The 23,814-nt window shown below is 38.7% G+C and overlaps 4 protein-coding genes and 1 long non-coding RNA gene across 13 annotated transcripts; 2 read left to right on the top strand and 3 right to left on the bottom strand.

The window, feature by feature from the left end:
* Positions 1-84: 84 nt before the first annotated feature.
* Positions 85-2,156, bottom strand: LOC126607319 (equilibrative nucleotide transporter 1-like). The gene is made up of 2 exons (XM_050274869.1): positions 1,435-2,156; positions 85-941 (listed from the first exon to the last, which is right to left on the bottom strand). The coding sequence occupies exons 1-2, from the start codon at positions 1,973-1,975 to the stop codon at positions 211-213; spliced, it is 1,272 nt and encodes a 423-aa protein (XP_050130826.1). The 5' UTR covers positions 1,976-2,156; the 3' UTR covers positions 85-210.
* An 866-nt stretch (positions 2,157-3,022) lies between these two features.
* On the top strand, positions 3,023-6,011 carry LOC126607329 (putative L-type lectin-domain containing receptor kinase I.4). Its single transcript, XM_050274880.1, has 6 exons — positions 3,023-3,985; positions 4,171-4,215; positions 4,384-4,448; positions 4,532-4,852; positions 4,935-5,050; positions 5,582-6,011. The coding sequence occupies exons 3-6, from the start codon at positions 4,415-4,417 to the stop codon at positions 5,807-5,809; spliced, it is 699 nt and encodes a 232-aa protein (XP_050130837.1). The 5' UTR covers positions 3,023-3,985; positions 4,171-4,215; positions 4,384-4,414; the 3' UTR covers positions 5,810-6,011.
* LOC126607314 (U-box domain-containing protein 19-like) lies at positions 5,834-8,249 on the bottom strand. Its single transcript, XM_050274863.1, has one exon. The coding sequence runs from the start codon at positions 8,180-8,182 to the stop codon at positions 6,122-6,124; it is 2,061 nt and encodes a 686-aa protein (XP_050130820.1). The 5' UTR covers positions 8,183-8,249; the 3' UTR covers positions 5,834-6,121.
* A 4,702-nt stretch (positions 8,250-12,951) lies between these two features.
* Positions 12,952-14,590, top strand: LOC126607328 (probable xyloglucan endotransglucosylase/hydrolase protein 33). The gene is made up of 4 exons (XM_050274879.1): positions 12,952-13,276; positions 13,386-13,486; positions 13,670-13,878; positions 14,118-14,590. Exons 1-4 carry the CDS (start codon positions 13,051-13,053, stop codon positions 14,503-14,505), a joined length of 924 nt encoding a protein of 307 aa, XP_050130836.1. The 5' UTR covers positions 12,952-13,050; the 3' UTR covers positions 14,506-14,590.
* A 625-nt stretch (positions 14,591-15,215) lies between these two features.
* LOC126607334 (uncharacterized) lies at positions 15,216-17,345 on the bottom strand. Of its 9 annotated transcripts, XR_007617555.1 has the most exons (6): positions 16,973-17,345; positions 16,570-16,835; positions 16,341-16,478; positions 16,106-16,232; positions 15,956-16,002; positions 15,217-15,862 (listed from the first exon to the last, which is right to left on the bottom strand). It is a non-coding gene; the product is annotated as an uncharacterized LOC126607334 (long non-coding RNA). The 9 variants fall into 9 exon arrangements; XR_007617553.1 differs by having other exon boundaries at positions 15,216-15,862; positions 16,106-16,478; XR_007617557.1 differs by having other exon boundaries at positions 15,216-15,862; positions 15,956-16,478; positions 16,570-16,676; positions 16,772-16,835.
* Positions 17,346-23,814: the final 6,469 nt, after the last annotated feature.

The following is a 23,814-nucleotide window of genomic DNA, read 5'->3' as shown; positions in this document are numbered from 1 at the left end:
TTGATCTTCTTTTGGTTTAATGAGAAAACAGACGTGCGAAAATCACGTCTTTAGCAGTAGAACTTGGAAGCCCGTAAGCCAGAATTTGAGCTAGAATCGTTTCCCATCTTATTCAGATTTACAATTCATAATCCATGTTTAAGAAACAAACAGAAATACTATTAACAGTAGACTTACCAAGCTAAACAGGATTAGGATACAATTGAGGCATCAGATGACCCAGAACCAAGTTACAACTGAGCCAGCAGCCAAACCCAGAACCAAGAACAACACGATCACAATCCCTGCCGTCTCGGCATGTTGGAATTGGACAACTTTGGGAACCAAAATCATCAACACGCTAGTCAAGTAGCCGTTGGTGAGCCCCAAAAGGCAAGTTAGTATCGTCACTGGAATCTCTGTTCGGAAGAATTTGGGGCCGTGCAAGCACCCATAGAAGAGAGGAAAGAAGAGCAATCGCACAACTGTACTGCCGATTGCAACCTTGGAATTTTTGAGGAGGCACACAGAAGTCAGAGACTTGCCAACGAGATCAAACACATTGTAGCCGGTGATAAGGATGATTGGGTACCAATCCTTGAGAATCTGAGAGTGCACGTCTTCAGTAATGTATCCTGGAAATATCGACAAAGTCACGACATAGATGAGGAAGATGCCAATTCCGTACCACTTGACTCTGTCGACTACGTGCCACAGAGTTGATCTCAACACAGTCAGAGTCGGAGGGCCTCTCTCTTCTGTCGCATCGTTTACAGCCTGAACCTTTAAATCTGCATAATACTTCATAACTGGAATCCTTGGTGCCACATTGTAGAAGACAATGCATATGACAATAATGACTATCCCGACAGCGAAGTAAAGGTTCGCACTTTTCCTCAGGCCTTCGGTATTTTGTGGATATACTGCCTTGGTTACGATCCTCAGAGCAGAAACAATTACTCCTGTAAAGCCATTCAAATTTTGGGGAGACCTGTTAGGAAACTCTGATGAACTCATAACCAGTAACCTAGAGCAGAAAAACTAATATGCTTCATAGTGTGTTTCGTTTGATACTTCCCTAGAGACCTAAAAGTGCTTGTGACAATTGAAAGCGTTTCTAACTACATTTGGCAGAAAAACATACTAGTGTTCTATGGAGAAGGTGGTTCTTCAGACTTGCAAGTGCTTTTCCAGGTTGCAGTTAAAATTTTAATAACAATTTCAATGTGTTTCCTATTAAAGCACTTCTAGCAGAAGCACTTATGACCAGAAGACTTTCCCAAACGGCCATTCAGGTTACAAAGAGACGCAGAAAATCAAACGAAGTCAACTGAGATTAACTAAAATCGGAATTTAATTCAGAAAATGAAACAATACCCAGAAACCAAAATCAAACAAAGAGTAAAACCCAAAAACTGAAATTCCAAATTCGACCGGAAAGGGTAGGAGTTTTACCTGAACCAGCAGTCCCGGCCACAACGGCTTGCATATAAGTTCCGGGCAACTCGCTAGCCGCCCCAATGAGCGAGCCTTGAACCAAAGCATCCGCCGCGGCCGAAAGGGCAACCGCCACAACCGTCACGTAAAACCCGTTGTACAAGCCGACCCGACCCTTGATGTAAAAGACATCCATGAGGGGAACGACGAGCAGCGAAACGACGAAGAGGCCCAGGCCCACATTGATCCGGACATAGGCTTCGGACTTGTGGGAGTAGAAGATAATCAGGAGGAGGCAGAAGAGGCCCACCACCATGTAAACGACGGAGAATATACGGTCGACGCTGGCATCTGGGTAGAGGTAGGCGAAGTAATCGACGGCTGTGATGAAAGCGTTCCATGGGAGGAGGTAGCCGACACCCAGTGTGAAGTAGATTATGTAGGCGAAGTGGAAGGAGTCCTCTGGGATTTTATTGGGTACGTCGGCGGCGGGGGTTACGGTGGGAAGGAGGAGGCTGGTCTCGGAATTTTCGTCGGTGGTTTTGGCATTGAAACCCATCGGGAATAGGTGGATGTTTCTCAATGGGTTTCCGGGTTCGGTTCGGGGAGAATGGATCAGCTGAGAAAGTTCAAAGCTTTAGCTTTGATTTTGGATGTGCGCAAAGATACTTGGACGGAGGTTTGGTAGGACCGTAAGGTGAAGATGGAACGAAACGTTGTCGTTTTGGTCTCCAATTATTGAAAAGGAATGTCATCATGTGCTTTTTCCTTTGTGGGAGTTTGAAGGGATGGGCTTTTTATTATTAAGGCAACTAGGTTTTGGGTTGCAATCAGTAATCTAACTTCTTCTTTTTTTAAGAAAGTGTTGTGGGTGAAGAATTTGGACCATCTTCTAGTGAAGGAAGTGGTAAAAATTTTCTGTGCAGGACGTCTTTATTTATTGAGAAACGGATGCAGTGTTAACGAGATCAAATATGCATGATCAATTAGTTCAAATAATATTTTGTCTAATAGTATTTCTCTTTTCAATTCTCGATGTTGAGAGAATTTCAACTTTCATTTTTTGGGTTAATAGGCGAATTTTACGTTAGAGGCAAGAAATTATTTTTAAGCCATACATTGAGTCGGCATAATAAATTAACATCAAACTCGTTATTTACGATTATCAAACTCAAAACTTTCACTTAAAGTTTGCAAGAATGGGCAACTTGGGAGGGGCATTCCCATTTGGCACTCTGCATTGACTTATTGTATTAAGCTATCCAAATTGCATAAGTGGTGTTTGTGTGGCATCAAAGTTATCACATTTGTAATCTTCATCAAGTCAAACGGTTCTTAACAGATTTAGAAGATACTGTGTTTTGGAATTGCGATTTTTACAAAGTAATTTCGTACTAATTAAAAATTAAATAATATTGTTTGGGTGATAAATATATGCTTGTCAAAACCATAGAGACATGATCATACACCAGCTCAAAGTCTCAATTTTCAAAATTGACCATCTACAACTGAAGTTAAGAATCTTAATCTTCAATGCTACATCCGTCCTTGAGGAGGAAAGCTTAATAGGGTCGTAGAGCTCCCTGATTAGTGGAACTCTCATATTAGGTGAGATCAGCGTGAGGTCGAGTAAGATCAAAATACATAAGGTTTGATAGTTTTTTTTTAAAGCTGCCCTACAAATGACGTGGTCGGTATCCTTACATAGAGTTTTCTCGATTTTTAGGTTAAGTTTCTTGTATTCATTTTACCAGCCTCAACCTTGTTTAGATTAGCCTGCATAAAGACATGCCACAACAAAGCTCTTTCACCTGCACCAGCTTTCTCACTTCTGCGTTACCTCACAGCCATTCGCCTGGTTTGCATTCTTCCAACTTCAAATCTCTCTCTCTCTCTCTCTCTCTCTCTCCCCACCCCCCCGCCATGGCCAAACTTGTGTTGAATTTCCATTGTCTTAATCGAATGAAGAACCACAAACTGCCCCTTATGATAGTACTCTTCCTATTCCTTAGCGTCTTAACCTTTTCCTTCTAAAAAACCCCAGATATTGAGTGTGTACTTGATGTCCAAGACTCTTCAGCATGACACGGCACGAGTTGTGAAGCTGGAAATTGGGGTGGATTTATCAGCAATTGTTGCGAGCAGCTTTCGATGATTACTTATGCACCTTGGGGGACAGGGCAGCTCTTCTTAAACTCGACAGAGCAGACAAACTGCTTAATTTCAATGAAGGGTATAAAAGATGATGTTTTGAGTTGTGGCATTGACAAGATAACAAGTGGAGCCGGCGGATGCTCTGACTACACGAAAGTAGATGTTTTTGATAATCTCAGATGAAGGTTGTAATCTTTTGGGACGGGTGACAAGTTCAAGCAGGATCAGGCTCGTAGTGCATGTCTGAGAAGGTGGGAAGAGATTGTAGCATTGACGGAAAATGAGGAGTCATCAAAACTTGAAGCTGATATGTGTAGCTTTGCAGTTTTGGCAACTTTAACAAGCAGGAGGATTGATGATAAGAATTGAGTTTCAGCACTTCATGAAACCCTTGGGGACCAGAGACTTTCAGAAGGTATAGGCAGTCAAGAAAGGCAATTGATTCGATTTATTATTTTCGTATTTTTACTTCTGCTCATAAGCGCTTTGCTAGAAGTGCCTGAAGCAGGTGCTTTTCCAAAAAACGCTTCTAGGACCTAGAAGCAGTTGCACACAAACCCTTAAACTCCAGCTAAGTGATCTCCTTTCCTTCCATTGCAGATGAACAGCGAAGCTCGGGAAGTAGTGGTATAAACTTGAGCACAGGTACTCTAAATACATAATGTCAACTCAGTTTTGAGTCCTAAATTCTAGGAAGTTGCAGTCAGTTGTCATTTAGTAAGCGGTCATGGTGAAGTTCTGTTTCTTGGTAGTTTGAATCTTTTGATTAATTCATGAGAAGGTCAATTCTGTGGATTCTATGTCGTGGTCCAGCAGGAATTGCAGCAATATTACTCATTGCAACATGGACCTTATGAGATTTTCAGCACGAAAAGATGATATTTATTTCTACAACTAGTTTCATATCTTACTACAAATCCAACAGTTGTGAATTGTTGCTACCCTTTTTTTTACTGGACAGCATCAGATGATTTACTGTCTGAAGAATCTGGCAGCCTTAAGATATCAAGCAAGGAAATCTATTCAGCGACCAACAATCTAAGTGCAGACAACTTCATTGACCAAGGAAGAGCTGGTAAGGTATACAAAGGCATACTATCAAATGGTAAGCATGTTGCAGTGAAGCACATAATCAACAATGGCTCTGTCGAGACATTCATCTGCGAAGTAACGAGCCTTCCCGATGTTAGACATCCAAACCTTGTAGCTTGTGAGGGTGTAGAAGAATATTTCCTGGTTTATGAACTGTGCCAAAATGGGGACCTTTCGGAGTGGCTATTTGGTAGGGTCATATTTCCATTCGTAAAATTTTCTCTTGCATTTGGATAATTCAGAAAGCCAATTCAATTGAAGCTGATTTGCAGGTAAAGATAAAAGTCTGCCATGGATAACTAGACTAGAACTTGCCATTGACAGTGCTGGAGGTCTGTGGCTTCTGCAAACTTATCCGAGAGGCTGCATTGTTCTCCGTGATATCAAGGTAGCTCTAAACTTTCTGCATTTCTTCTGTTTGCACCGCCGCTGTGGCTTCATTTGCCACTTTTTTCATCAAACTTCTTTTCTTGCCACATTCCCAACTGGCAACCAACAAACATTCTCATTGACAAAAACTTTCAAGTGAAACTGTCACCATCTGAGGTTGAAAACCAAGGATTTAAGGGCCCGGTTGATCAGTGAATGAAGAATGCCATTAGGTGTAGGCGCTTTCCAGAGGTGGAATCTTCTAGTTCTTCCTATTTGACCGGAAACCGATCAATCTAGCCATGAGCAGGTTGAAGAGAACTTCGAGTTATCTAAAGTTATGGACTTGGGACAGTCCTATGTGAGCTCAGAAGTGAGAGTGACATTTAGTTCTTCCGCAACTTATCTCGGGCTGCAGGGTTATCAATCTAAGCTTAAACAAACCAATGCCTCTGAGTAAAATGGTAATGAAGTCATATTTTATCTCCACATCTCTGAAAAAACTATTTCAATTTGCTGACTCGATTTCGTATGTTCCATGTCTTTGTAGGCAAGGTCCCTCAAGAAAGGCGGTGATGCAACGGAATTTGCAGATCCCAAACTTAACGGGGAGTACTCGGTGGAAGCTTTAGACCTTGCGTTCAACCTAGCTTTGTCATGCACAGGACTAAAGCTGCAAAGGCCAAGCATGGACCAAGTGGTATCAAAACTCGAAAAGGCACTCGATACCTCAACCCAAAAACAGTCAGCATTTTTTACCCTACCAATCAAGGCTTGAAATCGAAGAAACTCGGGCACATAGTTTTGTACATTGAAACAATAGTGAATGATTTATTACTGATTTTGTATGGCAAAAGAGTTTTGCAATACAGAGCAATACAACAATGATTTTGTACAAAAAAGCTTCATTGGGGAAGCTGATCACATATACTGATATAGTCATTAGCTCTTAAAAAAACCGAGCCAATAACCAAACCAAACCAGACGAAAAATCAAACTAAAACAACACCATATCTACACAGGACCCTGAATTTACAGGAAGGCCTCAAAAGAATTAAGCAATGTAAGTATCCCCACAAATATTCGGGGTTTACCTAACGTGAATGAATCGCTCTTGTGGAACCGGAGACATTGAGCCGGATGACCTTCTTTCATGGAACTCATGCAGGACCCTGATGAGAGCACTGGCCTTTTTGCTTGCTCGAGACGTGCCTTCACTGAGTTGAGAATACAAAGGTCCCATAAGCGAAGGGCTCTTCACTAGAAGAGCAACCACATCTCCACTGCCATTTACGCAAAGAGCAAGCAACAAAGACACGCAGAACTCCTTCCCTGCCCTAGGAATGGAGGAATTCAGGATCCCTACAATCGTATCCAAAGCTTTGCAATGCGAAATTGCAACAGATCCATCAGGTTTCTCTGCGAGAGTTGAAAGAATTGCCAGAGCATCTGTGACGAGAGCTTCACTATCAAATGATGTTAAGACATTAACAAGCAGAGGAACTACCCCTGCTACTATCACCCTCCTATGATTTGCCGGGTGATTAATGAGCCCGAAAATCGCAACCAATGCGTTTTTCTTGGCCCTATCAGTTCCATCCTTGATCAACTCCATCAATGCCGGTATGGCATCTGCATTTTCTCCAATCAATCTCCTGTACTCCTCGACCGAAGAGAGGTAAAACAATGTGCCAGCAGCATGCTGACGAGCCTCTAATCTGAGACCTTTCTTCACCACACCTACAATCAAATCCAGACCACGATTTTCGACAATCACAGCCTTGCTTTTCAAATACTTCGAAAGATTCAACAAGGAGGCGATGGCATTTTCTTGAATCCCTGAATCTGCTGAACATAACAGTTTCAACAAATGTGGAACCACACCGGCTTCAACCAAACAAGACCTGTTAAAAATGCTTGATTTCGAAAGAAGCCGGATTTCATAAGCAGCCTTGTTCTGCTCTTCTACTGTCCCAAACTCAAGCCATCCATTAAGAAACTCGGCCACCATTTTCATGGCTCCCTCAGCTGCCAAACTCCCAGCAACTGCAAGCCTAGTCCTCCCGCTGTCGCGATTTCGGTGACCCGAATCAGTAAATGCAACACCATTTTCGTAACAATGCTGCTGGATCAATCGCTTTAGCGCCAAATTCGGCACCACCTCCGTGTTCTTGAGCTTCTCCCCTGTCTTGGGACAAATGGGATTGCCAGCTCTGAACCATTTCTCAATCGAAGACCGATCGTAGCTCTGCCCTGTTGCTATCGTGACCGGATCAACCATGATTTCCAGCGATATCGAGCAACGGAAATCTTCTGAATTGAGGCAATCCACCGCCACGCCGGCGCCGCTGCATTTGGTCTCGGGTCTTCGACCCGGTTCACCATCCACAACATCAAACAACACACATCGACAATAGCAAAGCAAACCCTTCAGGCTGCTCAACAATCCCACATCTCTCTTCTCCTGGCTCAAATTCTCGAACCCAATTTCCGAATCCAAGAACTTGACTTGCTTCTCACACCTGCTCCATTTCCTAATCCCGAGGAACTCGAGAACCCATTTCAGATCCCCCTTGCCCGGAGCAACTCCTTTCTCTAACCCGGCCAAAACGGACCTCACCGCCTCCACGACACGAATATCATCCGGGTCGACTTCATACCCCGTCTTTCGCGCTTGCCTGGCCACCAATTCCACGTGCTCCTTGACCTCAACGGAGGCGTCGACCGACGCGAGAGGCAGAACATCGAGAGCCGTGCCCATGGCCCGACTCAAGACCCTAAACTGACTCGCCACGCAACCCGACTTCATCAGCATCCATACCCTGGCGTCATCCCGGGCCAAGTCTTCCAGCGAGAACTGAACTTTCTGGAAGGCCAAGTGGAGCTCCGACAAGGTCAGAACTGCGGAGGCCGGAAGACCCGAAGATTCATCTCTAACCGCTTCGAGAAAAACCCGGACGACACCAATTTGTCGGATGATTTCTCGGGCGTTTCGGGCGTTGCTGGCGAAGACTTTCGACTTGAAAGAGCAAATGTTGCAGGTGAGAGTGATGAGTGACGCCAGGAGTGTCTGCGGAGATATGGCTTCGCACGGATGAACCGCCGGGTACGTCAGAATCCGGCGACCTGACCCGTTTGATCTCTGAATCATTGAAAAGAATGGATAAAAAGGTCTGATCCTTGGATTTGGTGTTTAGTTTGTTTGTTTGTTTGTTTGTTTGTTTGGGTTCAAGGGCTCGACGTTCGTGAGTTTATATAAGGAGGATAGTAGGAGACACGTGTTGGAAGCTTATTCGATGCCGACGAATTCCAAAGATGGGCGCCAGGGTTTTGACTTGGAGGTTCAGCGTTCAACACGTGTCCTGTGAGACACGTGTCATGTGAGACACGTGGGTGGGTGAAATGGCGGCTTCGCAGAGTGTTTCTGAGAAGGCTAATGGGAGCTGGACGCGTGTAGCGCCGATTATGGGAAGGGAAGGTGTACGTGAAGAGAGGTCGCCGACACTCGAGAGAGTGAGACTCAGTGTTCGGGGGAATTTAATAACGTGGAATTATTTGGAGGCGGTTTCGAAATTAACGTGGAATTTTTTATTTTTTATAATGAATTATTATTATAGGAGCAATAATATAATTTAGAATTGACTAATTATTTAGGAAAACTAATGAAAAAGGTTTGAAAACTTTGAGTTTTAATGATAAGGACAAAATAAAGGGTAAAATGAATAGTACCAGGATTGACTTTTTAGTGTAAAAATGTGGTTTTTCGTTAAAGTGAACAGTACCGGGTGCTTTTCGTTAAAGTTCCCTAATTATTTTGGCGCTACATTTATTTTTTTTATGAAAAATGATTGTGTTTATTGGTTAAATTGTTAATTATTAAAGAAACGAAGATCAAATCCGTACTAAGGTATATAAATATTTTTTTTTTCTATCACTGCAGTCAAACGTCATCTATAATGTGCCATTTGATAGGGACACAAAATTTAGTAACCTAAATGACATAAAATTGATGAGTGAATATTTTAGTGGTAATTAACGTGCTCACTCCTTATTTTTTTATTTTGTTTTTCAATTGATTTATGTGAAGTCAAAGGTTGTTAATTGCTATGACTTGTGAACAGAGGAAGGGAAGGAGAGGACATGGATTTTCTTCGGATCCAATTGTCCTAATCCTAGGGATCCATCAATCCGGATCGTTGAAATTTGATTCAACGACTACAAACAGGGGTCCACTTTAAAAGTTATAATAACTTTAACCATTAGATCAAATTTCAACGGTTCGGATTGATGAATCCCTAGGATTAAGACAATTGGATTCGGAAAGAATGCATGTCCGGAAGAAGAGACTTCCTTTTTGTATAATTTTCTAGCAATTCTGGAGAATTCAAAGTATATTATTTATTAGTGGTTTTTTTTTTTTATGACGTGGGAGAATAATTACAGCGTTGTTGAAGTCATTGACTAGTGTAAAACACCAATTAGTTATGAGTGGCATAATAATTTCGATGTTCTCAAACTTTGGATGAGTGAAATTTTTTAATCATATCCGCTTGTTGGAGTTAATTCATTCTTTAGCGTAGTGTGAAAGGGATATAACTTAGATTCACATCACCTGACAGAAGTGTAATTTTAACGGATACTGTTTCTTGGCGGATATGTAAATTAAGTAGCATGTGTGAATGTTATAAAATAGACATGCATTGTCAAACTTAACTTGATCCCCGGCCTAGTTTTAATATTGGTCTAATCAGATAAATAGTCTCCGTGGTCATAAAATATTTGGAAGGTAGCCTATGTGGTAAAAAAATTCGGATTTAAACCATTATGGTCTAAGTCTGTTAGGATTTATACACGTGAGTATCATGCACGTGAGTGTCACATGTGAGGATAATATGGTCATTTTCCCTCAAACTCTCCATTCTCTCCCAACGCTCGCCATCTTTTCTTCTCTATGTTCACAGAGACGCCGAGCCCCAGAGAACGGCCATCACCAAACCACCACCACAACCGTGTCACTCTCTCTTCTTTTCTCCCTCAACGCTCAACTTCCCAGTTTCTCTAACCTCTCATCTTCTTTGTGCAACAACATAGATGATCTAAACCCTAAACCACCTCGTAGTTTTCAGATGAAAATCCGTCAATTCCTGGTCAGATTGGACGAGACTTGGACCATGGATCACTTCCCCTTCATCTTGAGGTTCGGATTCGAGCATGGGAGACTTGAATTTGCCTCGATTTCGCGAGAAACCAAAAAGCCCAGTTTTGGGCTGACAACCTCAGGCCGTTCTCAGGCATTATCCGGGCATGACTTGGTGTCAAAAGGGTATATTTCTATTCTTTGATCTGTGATCTTCATTTTGAGATAAATTCCATGTGTTTTGGTAGAGATTTTAGGGTGAATGGAGCAGAAAATTTTCCGGCTGGCCGGTGCGTGTTTTCTGGGGCGCGTTGGGAGAAAAGGGAGAGTTTGAATGAGAGAGATTGGGATGAGGGGCCCAAAAATTATTTGTTTATAATGAAACGGGGATGAAACGGGGGATGAAATGACCATCTTATCCACACATGTGACACTCATGTGCATGATACTAACGGAGGAATGACGAAAGTTTCAAATTTGGGTATAAATCCTAACAAATTTAGACCACAAGGGTTTAAATCTGATTTTTTTTTACCACATAAGCTACATTTCGAATACTTTATGACCATGTGCATTATTTATCCGATTAGGCCTTTAATATTTGATAACATTAAGGGTAATGTTTCTCGTCGGACATGTAAAGTGACGTGTGCATGTCAAAGTTGTAAAACATATATACTTCTCTATGAGATTTCCAGTAGTAGCATACTAGGTAGATGGATTGCATGCTCAGACAAACTCCAACTTTTTTTTTTCTTCGAATATGAAAAGATAAGATCTCTATAATTTTAGTATATTTTCTTGTTGTTTTGCTTTGTCCACCTTTGGACTTTGGTGATGGAGAAGTAAAACCAACCATTTTTTTCTTGTAGCCTGAAGTCAACAAAGCTGAACTGCTCTGTATTTTACGCTTTGGTTTGGTTTGGTTGGATTTGGTGTTGGAGAATAGAGATTGAAATCCTCTCTGGATCTCACATTCTCAAGCCTATAGATCGAGCAATTTGGACCATTTAAGAGAGAGATATATGTGCGTTGGAGTCTAAGATAATATGTGAGGTGAGGCAATGAGATGGGCTAACGGGAACCACATAATTTAAATTGAACGGTACAAATTGCTTGGTCAGCGAGCTTTGAAGTATGAGATCCGAAGAGAATCTCAATCCAGATAATATATAGTTAAGTTGGAACGATATCGGCGATATATATAGTGAACCATGCCAGAAAAATGTATCATTTAATTTAGTCTGGTGTGGAGCAAATTAAAACTAAGAATAGAAGTTTTAACAACTTGTGGTGTGCAACTAGGAAATCAGACTCTTTGGCATCTTCTTCTTCTAGCAGCAGGCAGCAGCCCCCAGCCTTGAACAGTATTTGGCACATATTTTGATATCCTGTCCTTGCCCGTCATCTTATGCAACAGCCTGGCTTAGATTTTGATTCATTTGAAGGATTTTTGCTCTCTCAACATCCTACAATTTTATCTTCTCACAGATCACATCGATCCAATTATTCAGAATTTGAGAGACAAAAAAATGATTAATTCAGAATTTTAAAGGATGAATAGGGACTCCCTATAAAAGTTTGAAGGGCAACTTGCAAGTCCTTTTTATTGCATTATGGTATTATCTGATATCTGTCACATCTCAAAGCACCTCTCCGAGCCAGCTATAGACTTCTGGCAAATCTGGCCATTTTGTGAACGACCCTCAGACAATTTTAGGTCACCCTATACTTTTTCTATCATTTTGCATTCATCCCTTCTTTATTTTTTATCTTTTCAGTTTCCCATACTTCTTCTTTATTTTTAACCATTGAATTAAATAAAGAGATCTTTAATGAAAACCTCTCGGTATTGTTCACTTTAACAAAAAACCACATTTTTACACTAAGAAGCCAATCCTAGTACTATTCACTTTACTCTTTATTTTGGCCTTATCGTTAAAACTTAAAGTTTTTAAGTTATTTTCATTAGTTTTTCTTTAAATAAATCAAACAGAATCAACAATCAAGATTAAACAGGGGTGTGTTGAAATGAGAAATTTTAGTAGATCAAGTTTTAGCTCATTAACATTAGTGCTATTTGGGGTTTTGATTATTTGGGACAACTTTTCAAAAGTTTTTATTAAGCTGCTTGATAATATTGTATGGTGTGGAAAAGTTAATTTAAAACTACATTTCAGATGATAGAACTTGGCTGCTGAAAGAATCAGCAGCACCCCCTGCTGATCACCAATCATAACTTGGACATGTGTTTAGCTGTGATTGGTGATCAGCTGGAGGTGCTGCTGATTCTTCAGCAGCCAAGTTCCGTTCAATTTCAAAAGCAACTATAATAAGTACTATATTGATTAGTCCCATGATGAATCAAACATACGAAAAACGTATCAGCATCTACGTTAACGATACATTCTTAATAATATCGTTGCACGTCTGTGCGTTCTGCTAATATCTAGTTTCCATTAGCCAAGAACCTTGGTGAAGGCCAGCACATTTTAGATTGGCCTACTACATTTGCCTTCCAGAACACCTGGACCACATCAAGAAATAAAAATGGTGCATTGATCATAGGACGTTGCTGCCAAAAAACCCATCAAAACATTGAAGTGAATGTTCAAATCATGCAATGCCCTGACTTTAGGGCAGCCCCACAAAAGCTGTGACAAATTGCCAAACCTCTCAAAATCTCACCCCACATGAGCTCCCTGATTCTGTCTAAAAGGTGCTAAATTTAAAACATAATAAAATTGATTTTATCATACTAGGAAAGATATAGCCATCCAGCTAATACACAACTAAGCAAAGATTATGAACCTCCCTAAAACCTCCCAATAAATACCATAAACTTCGAAGCATTTTTGTTCATCTACTGCATCTAATAAACAATGGCATTCTTCCATGGAAAAATACACTTCTGGTGTGTTTTGATCTTGTGTTGTATGTCTTTGTTGGTTTCCTCCGACAGGCGCTACACGAGTCCTAGCGTTCCTCGTTTAACCGACGTTTTTCCCCGTGTCTCGATTGATAGAGGGTTTTCCAAAGTTTTTGGAGGCTCAAATATTCAGGTCATCAATGGATCCATGGCCACTCTTGCTCTTGACAAAAACTCAGGTGAAGTCCTTCAAAATGATTGATACTTGTAAATTTTTAACTCTGATAAATGCTCCAAAAACTTTATTAAATGTCATCGGTTCTCTTTTGTTTTTGATTCAACACGCAGGATCTGGATTGGCATCGGTAAACAAATTTCACTATGGATTCTTCAGTGCTGCTATCAAGCTGCCTGCTGGTCTCACTTCTGGGGTTGTAGTGGCTTTCTATGTAAGTTCATTGGTCATATATCATAAATACACACACGCAGTATAACTCAAGAGCTAACCAGTTAGTAAATAAATAAGACGTTAAAATTTTGAATATATACATATATGTTGTCACGACCATGCTTGACATCTAGCTTTGCTTAATTAAGTGAGATAACAAATTGAATGCATGGAATTTTTGCAGCTGTCTAATGCAGATGTGTTCCCTCACAATCATGATGAGATAGACATAGAACTCTTGGGCCACGATAAAAGAAATGATTGGGTCATCCAAACAAATATATATGCAAATGGAAGCGTAAACACAGGAAGAGAGGAGAAATTCTATCTCTGGTTTGACCCAACACTACAGCACCATCAGTACAGCATCATCTGGAACAACCATCATACAGTGTAAGAAACCCAGAATCCCTTGCAACTTACGAGACAGAACTTACCTACACTTGGGGTGTCACGGTGGTAGTATCCCAAAGTCAATCACGCATTGTCATGTCTTTTAGCTTAACCGCATGACAGTCTGTGGTTCGCTTAGGATACATACCACCACCACATCTCAAGGTGCATGAAAGTTCTTCTCTACCGGACGTTTGAAATTGCCCAATACTCTAAATTTCCCATGAAAACATTTGCAGGTTTCTAGTGGACAACGTCCCAGTGAGGGAGTTTCAGCACAGCAGTTCATTTTTCCCATCAAAACCCATGTCAGTTTACGCAACAATATGGGATGCATCAGAGTGGGCAACTCATGGAGGAAAATATCCAGTTAACTATAAGTATGCACCATTTAGGGTTTCGTTTGCAGAGATGGAGATGAGTGGCTGCATATCCAATCCCACCGGAACAGTGACGTCGTGTGCTCGGAGCAATCCCTCGAGCGTGGACCCCGTCGAGGGGCCGGAGTTTGTTAAGTTGTCTAGCCAACAAAGTGGCGCAATGGATTGGGCAAGAAGTAAACTCATGTTTTACTCTTACTGTAAAGATACAAAAAGGTTTAAAGTTATGCCACCAGAGTGCAAATAATTATTTTTGAAACACTATTAATTTATCTTGCTGATTATACTGTAAACAATTGCAATATTATACAATTCCATATTCAAGGTGTTCACCTCTCTATCAAGTTCATTAATTGTTTTCTATGAGTTTTGCTAGCATCACGCGCAACTGACTGATGTTAGAATTGCTCAATTTTTGGTTTTAGTGTGTGGCACCAGCACAACTCTATTTTCGATTCTTCAATGGCTCTATGTATAGTCGCTATCTTTCCTTTATCTCTGTTTCCGTGTGATCCACTCCCTATTCCTTAGAATATGTTTACTATCGATGATATGAACAAAAAAATACAAATTGACAACTACAATTGAAGCTTTTTCAGGACCAATCAGCCAACACAGATGTTTTGGCAAAACCTTGGCATATTTTACTACTGTGAATGGCCCCATTTGGTCCATGTTACTTGTTTTCTCTTACAATGTGATGTCTAAAGTTGGGAAAGGAGACTTGAACTTGTGTGCAAGAGAGCGAGCACGCAACCCGCGTCTGCTTGATTCAATGGGGGATTCATCTTTGTGATATAGCAGTGGGTCATGGGGGGCAAAGATACAAGGTGGGCTTCAACCACTTCATGTCATGTTCAGATCCAGAAAAGTGGAAATATATTCCATGCCATCTATTTAGTAAACAAGCCACGAGCCAAATCTGGCATTATATGGACAATACCTAACTAATAAACAGTGAATTGGTTGCCAGTATCTTTGTAACTTGTTGACTTTGTGATACAATGAAACGGTAAAACGTTTGGGGTTTAATTGGCATCTGGTTCGATCAGCGAATCATAATTATCAGAACCTAACCAACCTACTATTAATGACAAATAGTGTAAGACACAAAATTCATGTACCTTGAGCTGTAAAATGTGATTGGAAAAGGAGAAAGTGATGCCTCAACAAACCACAGAAAGTTGATTGTCATATTAGACCAACCACTAACCTACTGATTAACTTAACCAACAGTAAATTCAACAGAAAAATTTCTGTAGTTCATCACAAAGAAGCAAAGATTTTATCATCACCACCCCAATGCCATCATGAGATCACAGCCACAAATTCTGATGCAGTACTCTCAATTTATTTTTGGCAGTGACAACAGCCTTGACTTGCAAGTAATTGGAAAGACCGTAAATGCCCTTTTCTCTTCCAATTCCACTCATCTTGTACCCTCCGAAAGGAATAGAGCATCAACGACATCGAAGCAGTTTATAAATACACTGCCAACGCACTGCGCAAGTCAATATGTTTCAGTGTCTATGCTTTGTGTAAAGACCCCTGCAGCAAGTCCATAGTGAGAGTTATTTTCCCTTCGTATCACCTCATTAAGATCCCTGCAATCAGCTGTAATGTTAGTTCTAACTTCTAAGGGAAGCACAGGACTCTGTAATCACAACAGGCATAGAGAAGAGAATTTAATTGCTCACTTTTTATTTCAAGATGGTATGCACCGAACCAAATATCTACTCACCAGCTATTGGCATGTCATCCAACCCCACGAGACAATAATGTTTGGATCAATCATAATCATGTTTCGGCTTCTTGGTAAATATTATGGTTTTTATGTTGATTAGTACCGGAACATCTGATAATACAGTGGGCTTAATATGGATACCCTTTGTGCCAAGCCTCTCTCCTCCGCTTCCATTTTAGCTCCACCTTTAACACCATAATCTACGTACTTTGGGATCTTCTCCAATTGGTCTGAATCGGTATGATTAGAATACAAAACCGGAAATGCATGTGAGGCTGTGGAACAATTTTGGACAGCAACGTGTTTAATGGTCTGAGTTAGAGCTGTCACTTGTCTACCTGAGGACCTTGCTCAACGCCCCCCTTGGACGGGTCTCCAACAACGCGTCTCTCAGCATGAGCCTTTGCTTTCTCTATGAACTCGTCATATACTTTTTCATGTACAAAAGTACGAGAACCAGCGCAGCAGCATTGACCCTACAAACAGAGGTGTCATGTAATCAGCAAATGTATTGCTTTGCCTCTTAGAATCAAACTTTTTCTTCGAAGCATCAGCATCCTCACGTACAATAATCTGGGATCTCCCGCCGAGCTCCAGTTACCGTCTTAAGATTGCCTTTGGCAGCCAATTCAAGTATTTTTTTTACCAGTGTCAGTTGATCTAGTAAACGCAACCTGTGCAGGGATCAACGATAACTTTTTAGCAGAAAACATGCATTCATATGAAAAATTGGTGCAAACTGGAACACTAGCAGCCCAACCACTATTACTCGAATTCGTTGCTGCCTCGAGCAACATTTGTTCCTCATGAGTTCAGAGAAGTTATGCTTGAGCCTAAATAAGGGATATGTAAAGAACAGGTTAAAATCGTCTTTAAATTTGAAATTGACCAAATAAGACCACATTGAAGAAAGTAAACAGGAAAATTAGCGAATACGAAAGGCGAAATTTTTTTTTGATTCATGGAGTACCTCTTGCAACAGAGTTGCTGCATATAGAGCAGACAACGTACGGTTTCTGCTCTGCGGTCTTCAGAACAATGGTGTTGCCGCATGCTAAAGCATAAGGTGTAGTTGTGTCGTAAAAAACGTCCATACCAGCATGGTAACGAAAAAAACGAGCAAGCATTTTTGCTTCAATTTCAGCAGCCTGTTCAAATGGCTTCCCATTATCCCAAGTCTCAAGGGCTGCAATTTCATCACTGTGCTTTCCATTCAAATCAGCGAAGCGGAAAAGGACGCGTGATCTTTCCTGCGAAAAGATGTTATATTAGAAAATTTGAATAAAACTCTCGTAAAATGAGTAGTTACATAAGCTGTCATCTTTGGCCACGGTCCTTCATCAAAGGCCAGTTGAATATCAGAGTGCGGAACAAACAAGATTACAAAATAATAAGAATATTATTAAACAAAAGATAATGCCGGAACGGCTACAAAACCCTAAGAGGCTACATTGTGAATGACTTAACTTCTCTGATGAATAACAAAACACCCTATTTATAAATTATAATAACCTAACCCTAATCTCTAACAAAACCTAATTCTAATGGGCTAAGCCCAGAAAACCAAACATTATACCTAAATACTAATATTTTCCAACAAGGCCTTGGGGGCAGCAGAAACTGCGCAGTTTACATCTTCAGCATCGCCTTCAGCAGCGTGAGCAATCACGTCCCCGGTCTGGGTGTCCAATGTGGGAATAGTTTTCCCTGAGACCAAATCAAAACGTCACGCGAAGGAACCGGAAAATGATATGAATGCTTGAAAACATGCTGATTACTCCAATGTTGATGCAGAATCTCCAAATTGTCCATTAATTAGAAGCTGAGTATAATCTACGTTGACGGATGGAGTGATGGGTGCCTCCATGGAAGCATCGGTGCTACATTTACCAATTCCTCTAACCTCAGAATACCTCCCTGGTAAAAGTACGATCAAGTAAATGAGTGAAAACTATACCAGGGTAAAGTTACATGTCAAAAATCCAGTCAGAAAAAAAAATAACATTAGCACAAAATTAAAGAAAAGTACAAGAAGCTAGTCATTTATGATCATTTGCATCTTCTTATTAGCCGGTGATATTCTGAATTACTCTAATTTACAGAATAGAAAAATTTCAACTTAAGTGCAAGGGAACTGACACATTGTGTCTTGACTAATTAGCCAAACTCGCGTATGCCTATTTAACAAATTTGAATCACCAAATAATGTGACAAATTACATGATAGTTTTGTAGTTAACATACTAGAGTATGATTTTCTCCCTTTTAAGTTCTCCTTCCTTTCCTCTATTCTTATTTGAATGGTCATGATTAAGTTAGTATGATTTTCTCTCTTCTAAGTTCTCCTTCCCGAACTTAGATCATCTCTGGATCTAATGATCCTGAGCCTAAGGATCAAATAATCGGGCCGTTGAAATTTGATCCAACGGCTACAAACAGGGGGCTTCCTTAAAAATTATAATAATTGTAGCCGTTGGATCAAATTTCAACGGCCCTGATCATTTGATCCTTAGTCTCAGGATCATTAGATCCAGAGAGGATCTGAGTTCCTCCTTCCCTTCCTCTCTTCTTATTTAAATGGTCATAATTAAATTACGTCGTCTTTGTACTAACTTCATTATAAAGATGAAAATACAAAGAAAAAAAGTAAGAGAGAAAGGAAGGAAAAGGAAGGCAGAGAGTCATATTACAACATAGGGGTGTGATATACACACACCCCTTTTTACTTCTCCCACACATTTTTGGTTTTCGGTCATTGGATCGGATGAATTGAAGAAAATCAACAGACATAAATTAATAAGGAGTGTGTGAGAAGTAAAAAAAAGTGTGTGGATAGCACACACCTATAACATACTCTCCTCCTCAAAAAAGCAAGTTAGGACCATACACCGATACGGTGAGTGACTGAGAAAAAGCCAAAAGCCGCTGTTGAACTACTATTTAGAAAAACCATAATTCAGAAATAGGGATACTAGAAAAGAAGAACCAAGTGGTGTGATCGGTTTCAGAAACTTTTACCAAAAAATAAGAGAGATCCATAAACACATGATCTAACCCTCTTAAAATTTCAACTTAATCCATCTTATGCCAACCCACTGAGCTATTTCATCCAAATTTTGTTTGTTCATCTTACTCTACTAGAAAATGGCTCTAAAAGAGACCATTTAATTAGAGACATATATAAACGACTCATTTAAAAGTGTACTTAAAATATTTTTGGTGAAATTGATTTTTGAAGCATCAGATATGTGCTTCTTGCGGAAAGCACTTCAAGTGTTTTTACAAAATCTATTTGAATTTTAAAAATTAATTTCTAAAGCATTTTTACAAAACACTTTCCGTCATATTAAAAATACTTTCAATCAACTCAAAAACAGTCTTTTCAAAACACTTTCCGTCATATTAAAAATACTTTCAATCGACTCAAAAACAGTCTTTTCAAAATTCTAGAGGGGACAGATTAGTACAAATCCATGCCTAAAAGTGTAACGTGATTGACATCAGTACCTTATCTTTATTGGAAGAGACCCTCTCTTGAGCTCAGGATGGAGATTCTCCTTACCAGCCCATTTGGGCCGTTCAAATTTAATCCAACGGTTGCAATTATTATAACTTTTAGAGGATCCCTCTTTAGAGCCGTTGAATTAAATTTGAACGGCATAGATGGGCTGTTTAGGAGGATCCCCATTATGAGCTCAGGAGAGAATCCTCTTCCATCTTTATTAACATGAAAAATGAAAAAGGAGGGGATGAAAGATGATGAAAAGAGGAAGAAGGAGGGGATGAAAGATGATGAAAAGAGGAAGGAAGATAATTCTAATAGAAAGTATTTGACATTTTGTTGTATAGGTGTCAGATACAATGCAAACTGGGCACTGATCAATGTGAAAAGTGCCTAAGCGTGTTACGTTTACCTACTTGCCGTGGCAATACGCACATGTCGGTGCTTGTTTTTTGGGGGACAAAGCACATGTCACTGCCTACTAAGACAAAATAAAAAGACAAAATAAAAAGACAAAATAAAATAGTGAAATTTCTCTATATCAGTCCCTTGGGTATAAAACTTCTCAGTTCATAATATTTCATGAAAAATAAGGAGAAAATTAGAATTTTTTACAATTTTCATATCTTTTCGACTAAACTTTGTGCATTTTCATGATCTAATTTAACTGCTGTGACCAATAGCCAACTCAGTATTTTTTGTATTTACTTACATATATTACTATTGTTTTTTTAAATTAAATTGCTAATTATTAATTTCTAAATTTATCATTTTAATTGTTTGATGCATTTTTTTAGGAAACTTTAACAAAAAGCTCCCGTTACTATTCACTTAACGAAAAACCATATTTTTACACAAAAAAGTCAATCCTGCTATCATTCACTTTACTCATTATTTTGTCCTTATCGTTAAAATTCAAAGTTTTCAAGCTTTTATTATTATTATTATTTTAATTTGGTGGGGATATTAGTTATTAACTCTATTAATCTATTATCTTTTTTTCCAAAAATTTTTTTATGATCAATATAAATTTTTTGTCCTAATAATATTAAATTTTTTGTTTTCAAACTGTTTGTTTTTTCTTCCAAATGTTGGATTTGCTTTTATAAAAATCATTGGTTGGTACGTTTAATTTGAAACATATCAATATTGTTGTCCATCCTATTTTCTCTTAATATATTAAAATAAATTTTATATTGGTACGTTGGTTTTAAAAATACTTATAACCGTTTTTAGAACAAAAATATTTTAATTGTAGGTAATCATTGCTAAATTGTAGGAATTATCTAAAATTAAATTGTATCTAACTATGTTTTCTTTTGGGGTGTGCTATCCACACACCCTTTTTTACTTCTCACACACTCTTGTTAATTTCTGTCCGCTGATCTTCTTCAATTCATTTGATCCGACGGCCGAAAACTAAAAAGGTGTGGGAGAAGTAAAAAGGGGTGTGTGGATATCACACCCCTTTCTTTTACAGTTATCTCTAAAGGGTGAGAGAGGAATCAAAAGGAAAAATTTGAAAACTTAGGATTCCACCAGAATAAGAAAAATTAACCAAAAGAAGAAAAAATTGTTAACAAATGATTATCCCATTTTGTTCATATCAGGCACCACGTCCCAAAAGCAATTAGAAATCTAATTCAACCAAAAATTAAAATCTCTTGGATTTGTACATCAAACAAGAGAAAGAAACTCCTTGGTAGCAGATGTGATCCTCGATGGCAGATCCGTCGTGATGGACTAAGAGAAAGAATAGGAGGAAGCCGAGGTGGTGTTGAGGGGGAGCGAAATGTGCAATTGCACAGAGTCTCCAAATTTGAAGGGCCCCCAAAAATTGTTGGTATCTTATATTTATATGTAATAATGTTATATATTAAAAATATACTTTTATTAGTACTTTAAAATCTTATAGTGTACTTTTTATAAGTAATTTTTTTTCTTTCTAAATATAAAAATTTGAAGTGCACAATGAGATAGTAGGAGTGCCAATAACAACACCTTAAAAAACGATTTTCTTTTCAGTTTTATTATATAATAATGTTATATATTCAAGTGAAACTTTAAAGTTAGAGTTTTTGAAGCTTTTTTTTTTTTCTTTATTTGATTGCTTAAGATTGAACTGTTTTTTATTATTTAGTGAAGGTTATGTTTGTAACTCTTTTTACTTATTTAATAACATTTGTAAACTTACCATCAATGAGTCCTAAAGGTTGTTTTGATTTAAGTTATTATTTTATAGTACCAATATATTGTCCTACTTTAGAAAAAATAAAAACTATCTTAAAAACGGGCTATTTTATAAATTTCGCATAGAGCCCTCGAAATCTCAGAGACGACCCTGGAGAGGAGACGGTCGCCACCGGGAGAAAGAAGGAGAGAGAGGGAGGGGAGGGCTGGGTTATTTCACAGAGAGAAGGAAAAGAGATGGTGATCTGATCATCTGAGAGAGTTTGTTTAAAATATTCACCGTTAAGATTGATCTAACGGCTCAAAATTGCAGCGCATTAGGCCTAGGGCACCTGAGATTTTGCGGAAATGATTTCAATTTTCAGAGGAATTGGCTATCGGACCCAAATTTGATATATATATATATATCCCAATCCTGCGTGCATGGCTGCATGCATATTGCATACATATGACAGACCAGATAACAGTGAAAGCAATCGCCCGCATGTTATCAATACCCAACAATGTGTTCACATCACACGCATCATTGCCATCTGAGGCTGATCGATCTCGATCCAGAAGCTATCATTATCTGCGTAATTTAGGTACACTACCAATTCGGGGTTGTTTAGAACTGCTTTTAAAATGATTGAAAACGTTTTTTGAGTAAACATTTTTGGATTCTAAAAGCAAGTTATTTTTGAAAGAATCGTCAGTTATTTGTTTCTTGCATGAAACAATAAAATGTTTTTTCAAGACTCATTTGCTTTTTACTAAGAATTGGTCACCAAAAGTGCTTCTAATTATTGTAAAAGCACTTCCAAATAAATCATAAATTTTCAACACGCGTGGTTTACACATGAAAAAATTAATTGATTTTCTCAATAAATAAATAAATAAAGTTTTTTTTTTAGTTATGACACATTACTTTATACAAAATCTTACTTTAGTCCATGGACTTTGTTTTGTCTAATTATAGCACTTGCACTCATTTTTCGTGTCTCGTTTCATCCTGTTTCGTTATCTTTGTCGTATAAGCTGTTAAGAGAAATGTGAAGGAGATTCTCCATGGATTCATCTCTCAACTCATGTTTTACCACAATGTTTATAGTGGAAAATTAACGTTTAATTGTGAGATGACAGAGGATCCATGAAAGAGTTCCATTTTTTACAGAGTCGCCTTAACATTTCTCAACTGTTAATTGATGATGTGGCCGAAAGATATGTAGGGTTTGCTTTTCTACTTTGTTTACTGAAACTGCACCACTCAACTTTCTACTCAAAACACAATGGCCAAACAATTTCTCCAACTTAATTATTCTCATTTAGTCCGCAAATTTCACACTTAAGTAGTTTCCAAAATCAAATAGAGACTGGTTATTGTATATATTAACACTCTAGATCATTGTATTTTTCTTCAAGTGAAAAAAAAATTAGAAAAAAAATTGCATGATAGTTATTTTTTAGCGTCCATATAACAATTCATTTATGTTATAACATGTGGATATGCTGGTTTTTTTTATCTTTGATCAATGACATATCAACTTTATCGTCCACTCGTATTATAATATAAGCATAACAAACATCGTGTGATTGTGTGATCAGCACACATAAAATTTTCCACCAAATAAGGTAACTATATTTTTTTCTTGTTTTACACTTGTGTCTTTTGTTCAAAGTCCATTAATAACAATTATAATTTTTCATGTTTTAACATTTTGTTTATTCATGCTACTTAATGTTACGGTTTAATGGTATTACTCTCTATTTATAAGTGAAATTATAGATTCAATTACGTATGTACCCTTAATGCAAGTAATATATCGTTGTATTAACAAAAACTCTACTATCCTAATCCTTGCTGCCCCCACACCTAATGTGTGCCCTGTCGCCCAATAACTAAAAACACAACCAAATCACAGCAACCAGCCATACAAAGCCACCGCCTACCTCAATTATTCGAATAATTTCTTCACTTTATATTGCAGAAAACAAAAAGTTAAAAAAAAAAAAATCAGTGGCAAGATTGGTAAAATACCCACAAAAGAAGGACGTTTATTGCGCAAAGATCAAGCGCGTCAGAGATATCATATTCTGGGGAATATTTGTTTTTTCCAACAAAAACAAAAAGCCGAATTCATA

Source organism: Malus sylvestris, chromosome 16 (assembly GCF_916048215.2).
Source record: "Malus sylvestris chromosome 16, drMalSylv7.2, whole genome shotgun sequence".
Classification (NCBI taxonomy): Eukaryota; Viridiplantae; Streptophyta; class Magnoliopsida; order Rosales; family Rosaceae; genus Malus; species Malus sylvestris.
This window is presented reverse-complemented; position numbering and strand designations above follow the sequence as displayed.